Below are 9,114 nucleotides of genomic sequence, written 5' to 3'. Positions count from 1 at the left end.
AGTGAGTGAGAAATAATATATTAAAGTTGGTCACAATAAAGCTAGAAATGAGCTATGAGAAAAACGAAGGGATTAATAAACTAAGTGTTAATTATCCCACATCGAGGATGATAAAATTTTTTGATGAAGTATTTAATCAGATGAATTATTATGTGTAATAATTATCGTGGAATAAGACGGGTGACAGAGCCACACGCGCGCACACGCGACCCGCGACCCGCGCACCGTGCACCGTGTCCCGTGACCCGTGACCCGTGCCCCGTGCCCCGGGTGCCTTGTGCCTTGTGCCTTGTGCCTTGGTCTTTGGGTGGTCTTTGGGCTGTTCTTTGGAGCTAGTCGTTGAGCGTGGTTCGTGTCACGCTTGTTCTTTTTTAGACCACCCAAACTCCACGCTATCCCCGACGGGTCCTAGTCCACGTTATGGTCCCGCTGGACCCCGACGCACGACGGGGGACAAAAGGTTCCCGCTGGACCCCGACGCACAACGGGAGACAAAAGGTCCCCGCTGGACCCCGACTCACAACGGGAGTCAAAAGGTCCCCGCTGGACCCCGACGCATAACGGGAGACGAAAGGTCCCCGATGGACTCCGACGGTCCATGGTGTATCCCGTCGTGTAGCATGTCCAGGTGCGTCGTGTCTCTTCAGCTCCCACTGGCTAGTGCACCAGTCAGTAACCCCCGGCGGTTACAGTCAAACCATCATGGTACACATGATGGCTGTTGACTCCATCAATGCTCCTGCGGGTGGACTTGGCCTATAAATAGGCAGTCACTTCATGCATTGCAGATATTAGACACACAACACCTTTGCATAGCTCTCTCCCTCTCTGCATTGTCTTCCCGTCGAAGCTCTGCCCTCGCCATCATCTAGTTCGCCGGAGCTTGTTCCGTCTGCGGTGCTGCAACGAACAAGACGAAGCCGTTTTATCTTTGGGGACGACACGCCAAACCGAGAGCACTACCGGGGCGTATCTTGTCTTGCGGAAAGAGGACTCCTCGACTCTGCTTACATGTTTACGGTTTATTGTTTCGAATTCTTCTTTGTAATTTCAATTCAATTTATTTTTCCGTTTAATTTCTCTTTTCTTCATTGGGTTGTACTACGCCCGGTTAGTGTGTATCGCAGTTAAACAATCATTTCAACCAACAAGTGATCATAGAGAGCGCTGGCCTCAACTAACAGGGGTACCACTGACCCCAAAATTTATCATAATTATATTTTTAGATGTATTCATTTGTACTAAGGAGTGTTGTGGTGCAGCGGATAGCCGTGTTCGATTCCTTCCAGCATATTTACATCAGATTTTCCAGCATATTTACATCAGATTTTTATTTTTTCTACAATATTTTACCGTAGTTAGTTGACAACATATATAGTATTATTCTAATAAACATTACACAGGCTAGTATGTCGTATTACATATTTTAAATGAATGGCTTTTATTTGTTTATCCATAAAAATTGAAGTAATTTTTCTTCTATACAATAATATTAGTATCTTCCACAATAAACATTACTCTTTAGTGTTATAGTGATATATATTTCAAATAAATGCTTTATTTTTTGTAAAATTTATAAAAATTGAAGTAAATTGTCGTAGTACATTTTTCTTCTATACAATAAACATTATGCCGGTGTTATATATTTTAAATTCAAGTATTAAGGCATATTATGTTAATCTTAATTTATGCTAAAGTCAGATTTTGAAGTTCTGAATCCCTGTATTAATATATCGCACCCCTAAACCGAAAATTCTAGATCCGCCACTGCATAATGGTTGGACTAGTGTCCGCCCTAGTGGCCGTCTTAGTGGTCGCCACATTAGCATTTCTTAGTCCGGCCCTTCCTTCTGTAGTGGTTTCAGACTAGTGTCCCCCCTATCAATTTGAACTCATTTTTCATTTAATTTTTAATGTTATTATTTTTTTTCTCAATTACTAAAATACCAATATATATTAAAACCCGCAAATTTAAACATACACCTACATCACTTAATTTAAAAAAACTACATTATACTTAATTTTAAAAAAAAACTACATTACTAAATTTTAAAAAAACTACATTACTAAATTTTAATAAACCTACACTTGTCATCTAAATCTAACTTCCTGCTCATGTTTTCGATCATCTTCTCAATTCTTCGGCGGTGTTCCGGATCGGTGATATTTCCAAGGTTGTTGGTTAAGTCAAGTATCAACCTATACTCGTAACTCTCGTGAAGACCACCGAACACGTGGAGCGCAGAGGCCACGAGCTGAGTAGACGGCGCATGCGGGGAGTCGATCCAAACTTGGCCGCCTTCCGTCTAGCCAGGGCTTTGACAGTCTTGTTGCCAACGGGACGCCTAAAAGCAGACGTTGATGTGCTGGAACTCCCTTCTGGCTCTTTGTTCCTGCAATGGGTGGATGAGCTTGGATCAGGATGAGCTCTCGCGATCGTCCGGACGAAGTAGCAACAATTGCGGATGCTCTAAGAAGGTTATCGCAATGTCTAATAAAATTTTGTTTTGAAACTTGCACATTATTATTGTCGCATTTTAAAAGTAACCAGTTTAACACCTGTGATGTTCACATAGCATTAATTTATTTTATATTAGTCTAAATTTTAAAAAATGAAGTACTACATAGCACAAAAATAATATAAATAATTATATATGGAACAATAATTTTGTCTTACGCAAAAAAAATATATATTAACAAATTTAGCAATTTGACAACTTATATATGACACTATATAACATTTTTTGTGATAATACATTTAAAATTAAATTAAAGTATATATATTACTTATACACATCCTTTTTGTTGTTGATCTTTCCACACGAACAATCAACAAATTATATAAATACCTAATCCATGGTACAGACCATATTTTAGTTACAGAAAAAAGAAAAGATGATCATGTGAATTCCCATGCAAAATAAACATCAATGAAATTTGGTGAAAGATAAACAACACATGTTAATTTCATAAACAAAAAAAAAAGAGAATACTTACAAGTGATATGAGCTTGTTTTCAGTTCTCATTTTCTATCTGCCCTTTAAATAAGTGGAGGGTGCGAAGGGAAATGAAGAGATGGCAACAAACACCTGCGACTAGGGATGTCAATCGGGCTGGCCCATCGGGTTTCGGGCCGGCCCTACTCGGGTTGCGGGTCAATCGGGTGCGGGCTAATCGGGTTGTGAATTCTTTCGGGTTGTAAAAGTTCAACCCTAACCCTAAAAGCTCGGGTTTCGGGCTAGCCCAGCGGGTTAATCGGGTTGCTACCGATAAGATTAACATGCGATCAATCCAATAAATAATGATGAAAATTAGTTATATTCATAAAATGTAAAATATTTAATTATGATAAATTTGAGATATATTGTCGAACTCAATCATAAACATGATCAAATACTAAATTTTGAAATATTTTGTGAAATTTTAATGTATGTTTTAGAAATCTAAATATTTTTTTAAGTGAATTTGAAGTTTTTAATTTATTTATCAATTATTATATTAATAAAATCGGGTTTTCGGGCCAGCCCATCGGGTTTTCGGGTCTAGCCCTAACGGGTCACGGGTTAGTCGGGTGCGGGCTAATCGGGTTTTAATTTTATCGGGCTAGAAATTTCCAGCCCTAACCCTATAAATTTGGCGGGCTATTCGGGTCAGCCCACGGGTTGCGGGCTACATTGACATCCCTACCTGCGACAATTGGTTACAAAAAAATTTCACCAATATTAAGGCTAATTAATGGTTTGCTTTCCTAAAGACTTTTCATTGATGGTTTTTGTTTTTCCTTTAATCTCCTTTTGATGTTTTTTTGCACGTATATAGGGTCATTTGATATTATTAATTGTAATAGTTTTAATATAATTTATATTCTTTAATATGGCAAATAAGTGAAGGATGGTGTGACGGAAAATGATGAAATGACCCCTATACATTGAATTGGGACTATTGGATGCAAAAGATTTTCACCAATATTAAATTAACGATTTGCATCACAAAAAAACTTTAGTTTATGGTTTTACATTTAATCTAATTTTAAGGTTTTTTACATGCATATAGGGTCATCTTATTATATCCCCTCCGTATTTTAAAGATAGCAACTATTTCCATTTTAGGTCGTTCCTTAAGATTAAAAACTTTAGAATCTTTCTATTTTAGGATATGAACCCCACAATCCACTAACTCTGCTTTCACTACTTTTTTTCTCCATCTCTCTTACTTTACTCATTTTTCTTTTCCTCTCCCTTACTTTACCAATTTTTCTCACTTCAGGGGCGAGCCAGGAATTAAACTCAAGAGGGGTAAAAATATACCTAAGCAAATAATTGAAGAATTGAGAAGGGGCATTAAAGAAGGAACTCAAATAAATATTCAAATTTAAAGAAAAATTAGAATAGATGAACATTTTTTAACAGGGGCAGTTGCCCCACTACAAATACATGTGGATCCGTCCATGTCTCACTTATTTTACCAATTGTGTATGAAAACTCGTGTCGTTTCAAATGTTTCTATTTTTTTAATACGGAGGAAGTAATTATTATGGTGTATTTATGATTCTTTAATTATATAATGTTATCAAAGTCCTTTTATTTTATTTTGTTATACTTATATTTAAATGACATTTTTGTTATTTTTCCCAAAAACTCCCCTTTATACGTGTACAGAATGTAATAAGGTAATAAGTGGTAATAAGTTTATACTTCCACCAACCTTAAGACCAACCTTAAGCTTAAACCTTTTAGTTGATCGGCTCATTTTCTGTCTATACTTCAATTTCATATTTATTCCCACGTATCTTTCTTTTTTCACTCAATAAAATTCCGTCAATGTTAGTATTAAACACTCAACCAATTTAGGGAAAAAATATAAATTGAAAACCATGAGAATTTTACATTTCAAATACCCCCGTCCTATAAAAATAAGTACATATTCCATTTTGGAATGTGCTATAAAAATATCCTCTTCTATTTTTAGTAACTTATTTATCTCTAATAAGGCGGACTCCGTTCCCAACTAACAATAATATAATTACTTTTGCTTTCTATTTCTCTGTTAATTTACTAATTGTGCATTAATTTTTCGTACCGTCCTAAATGTCCATATTTTTGTAGGACGGATGGAGTATCAAGTATACTACTGATTTTTGAGAGACTTATTGTGTAAAAAAAGACAAGTTCAACTCTTCAAACGTTGGAAATTTAAAACTGGGCCATGTCCCTTCAAACGCTGCGAGGCGCTGGCTGACCTGGCGGGCATAGGTGACGGATTTCACCCATTGCTTGATTCCTCACTTCAACATGTCCGAATCCAAGTGCTTGAGAGACTTCACGAATCCGTCCATTTCTTGATTCCTCACTTCAACTTGTCCGAATCCAAGTGCTTGAGAGACTTCACGCTGGGATCAATCGATATCTCCATAAACAAGAAGCACGAGCTCGAACTCATGCACCTTTTCTTGGCTCCATGGCTGGAGTTCTTGACGGTCTCTGGAGCTGATTCTTTTAAAAATACAGATTTGCCTAAGAAATGCTCTTCCATGGAATTTGATTCATTGTTGACTTGAGACTTCGTCATAATAGATATCAAATTCATGAAAAAGTGTTTTTTATGGTGGATTGGCATATTATCCCAATTGCTCTAATGATATATAGTTCAGTTTTTAATGGAGATGAATTTTAGCTGTATAAGGATTAAAAAAATAGACATTCGCACTCAACTAACTGAGGTTCTTGTCTATTACTGTATAGATTATATAGTTATCGGGTCGAGGTTTCTACACTCTACCTGATCAAACGGATTCCCAATCTGACAGAAAGTATAAATCCACAAGGCAAATGAGAAGAAATTGGTAAATAAGGGAACAGGGTGATTTATAGGCATATATTGGTCCAAAAAATAAATACCATAGCTCCACACAATAAAATCTTAGGTAAAAAGATTACTGCAAAAAATTCGGTCTCCATGACACGTACAAGTACACGAATAGAAATGAAAAGGAACTCAAGCTTATCAACCAGGCTGCTTAGCATATCCTGACCCGGATCTACGTGATCAGAGCCTCTGCCTGTTCTTCTTCTTGGCTCCGGACTTGGAAACCTTGAGGCTTCTGTTAACAACACTTAACCTTGCAAGTGCTGCTTTCTTCAGGTCCGGCCTGTAATGGTTATCAGCCACCTGCAATCACAGGAAATGGTGTTAATATGACGTGCATAAACATCATCCACATGGACTCTAGCAATAATTGTAGAAACAAATAGTATGATTGTTTTTAGGTAAGCAACATTATCAACTTGACCTATTTCCTTTATAAAGATCATTATCTGAGAAGAGTGTTCTTAAGCACAGCAAAGGATTCTAAAACTCAAAGATATGACCATAAAAGAGAGCTGAGCATATAAACAACACAAATACTCCCTCAGTCCCAACTAAGTTGAGTCGTATTCCTTTTGGGGATAGTCCCAACTAAGTTGAGTCATTTCCTTTTTTAACAAAAAAACAAATCATCCAATCACTCTGACTTTATTCTATTACCTACTTTACTCTCTCTTTATCTTTCCTACGTTATTCCTCTATCCTACTTTTCAACACAATTTTTTAATCATCGTGCCCAAAAGTTGACTCAACTTAGTTGGGACGGAGGGAGTAACATTTTTGCTAAAACAGTTTGAGTTATCACTAGTGTAGACTCGAACTATGCAAAACACGGAAATAACATAGATGAAGCACTAGCAGAACAGGGTACATGTTATATTACTTGATTGACGACAGCCTTTGCCATGCGGTTGAATTCCTTCTTCATGAGAGACTTGTTAAGCAAAGTGGAGGGCTTGTTCTGTTTCTTGGTCTTAGTTGTTGCAAGCAGCACAGACTGATCCTTTCCTGGTTGAATGGTCACAGTTTTCTTGTTTGCCAACCCTATTAATTACAAACCATTAGCAAAAAAAGATGTGCAGAGTGGAGTTCAATGTGATGGACAGTGCATACATAGCCTACTTTCAACAGATATCCAGTCGAAAACAAATTAGAAAACTTCAGCAATCCGCAAAGGTAGCACCAAAAAAATCAAAACCTCTGATTCTCTATATTTAACAATGGCAACATATGCAATAAGCAATACATTATAAAATAAAACCAAAATAGAGATTCAATGGAAAGTGTCCATACATATGCTAGGCATACACAGATTTGCCATATGAGAAGCCAGAATTTCAACTAGTACCAATTAAAATCGCGTGAGCTAGATCAATTTTACAATTCTATGGTGAATAATAAATCGAAAAATCTTGTAAAATAACCAAATTATTCCGAACACAAACAGCACGCATCATGGAAGATGTTTATCATATATTTCCATCAATGATAAAAGAAATCACACTACAAGGGAAAAAAATCGAGAAACAAACCAGAGTGCTTGTAGGAGTGCAAGTTGTAGAGATTGTTAGGCTCCTTGCTGAACTTCACACTGGCGGTTCCGTTCCCGAACTCCTTCACCAAAAAAGAATTGTTCTTCTTCACGATCTCCCATATCAGCTGCCCAGGAACCGTCGCCATTTCTATTATAATACAAAAAACGCTAAAATCAAATAAGATAAAGCAATGCTTAAATCGCATCTACACTGTTGATGAGCGAGAATCGACCTGATATAGAGAGGAATGGGGAATCGAGGATTTCACAGTGAGGCGGCTTGAGAAAGAGCGACGGATACGATCTTGTGAAATACCAGATGTGTGATTTGGGAATCGGGGGCATAAACCCTATGGGCCTGTTCAGTTTCCATTTTAGAGTTTTGGCAGAATTGAAACTTGGGCTTATCTGAGCATGTTTGGCCCACACAAGTCTGACCCCTATCTTGTGTTTAGTAAGCAGTGAATTATCCCAGATTTGGTTGGGGTTTCAGCCCTTGGCGCACATCTTTTCACATTCCTTTTTTGGTATTAACTTGTTCACCCCAGCGCAATGACAGCATATATAGTTATCAATTAAGTATGTTCATAATCTTATACTCCGTGCAAGATATGGGTGAGGAGTTTATTTTAGGTACAATATTTAAGAATTGATATTTATCGAGTTAAATGGAGAAAATAAAATAATTCATAAAAGAGGAAATAGTAGGATAAATAAAGAAAAAATAGAATAAAAATAGTAATAGGCCTTTAAATAACAAAGTTGTTATGTACAATCATTTTACATAAATAAAAATAAGTTGTACAAGTGATGTGCAAAATATACTACTCCAATTAAGTTGGATTGAGTCATTAATGAGAGTGAAAGTTATATCAAATTGAAAGTTGGGTATCTGAATGAAAGAGAAATAAATATTTTATTAAATTTTCGAACTTGAATCCTCTGCAAGTTGTGCCAACCACAACATGGAGTGTTGTGCCTAAAACGTATAGATCTGTTCATCAAACAACATTCATGATAAATGAATTCATAATATTAAGTTGACCATGTATTTAAGAAAATAAAAGATATTCCAATAATTAAATTATACTAGTATTTTTTAAAAAGACGTTCAGTAACATGATTAAGAACTTAAAAATTAACATGTAATATAATAAAAAAAATTAATATGAAGTAATGTAAACAAATCAATAGCAGTTCGATGAAATACTTTATTAATAGTATAAAAATCACGTATACGCCATTTGATGAACAAATCAATGCGTTTTGGGCTCAGCACCTAATTCAATAAATTTATTGTATTAATATTTTATCTTCTTTTTATAATTTTTATTATATTGTAATTCAAGTGTGGAGCACTCTCTAAAAGTACATTTCATTTTCATAAACAATAACAATCGATAAAAGAGGAAAAAGTAGGATAAATAAAGAAAAATAGAATAAAAGAGAAAAAGTAGGATAAATAAAGAAAAAATAAAAAATAATTGGCATTTAAATAACATAGTTGTTATGTGAAATCATTTTAGATGAATAAAAATAAATTGTAAGAATAGGTGATGTGCAAAATATACTATCGAGTTGGATTGAGGTCATTAATGAGAGTGAAAGTTATATTAAGTTGAAGGTTGGGTATGTGAATGAAAGAGAAATAAATATTTTATTAATTTTCGAACTTGAATCCTGTGCGGTGGTGCAAACCACAGCATGAAGTGTT

General features: G+C 35.8%; 1 protein-coding gene across 1 annotated transcript; it reads right to left on the bottom strand.

The window, feature by feature from the left end:
• Nucleotides 1-5,848: 5,848 nt before the first annotated feature.
• On the bottom strand, nt 5,849-7,790 carry LOC121793649 (60S ribosomal protein L28-1-like). The gene is made up of 4 exons (XM_042191688.1): nt 7,634-7,790; nt 7,399-7,548; nt 6,750-6,910; nt 5,849-6,169 (listed from the first exon to the last, which is right to left on the bottom strand). Exons 1-4 carry the CDS (start codon nt 7,743-7,745, stop codon nt 6,047-6,049), a joined length of 546 nt encoding a protein of 181 aa, XP_042047622.1. The 5' UTR covers nt 7,746-7,790; the 3' UTR covers nt 5,849-6,046.
• Between the last annotated feature and the right edge of the window lie 1,324 nt (nt 7,791-9,114).

The sequence above is a fragment of the Salvia splendens genome, chromosome 3 (assembly GCF_004379255.2).
Source record: "Salvia splendens isolate huo1 chromosome 3, SspV2, whole genome shotgun sequence".
Taxonomy (NCBI): domain Eukaryota; kingdom Viridiplantae; phylum Streptophyta; class Magnoliopsida; order Lamiales; family Lamiaceae; genus Salvia; species Salvia splendens.
This window is presented reverse-complemented; position numbering and strand designations above follow the sequence as displayed.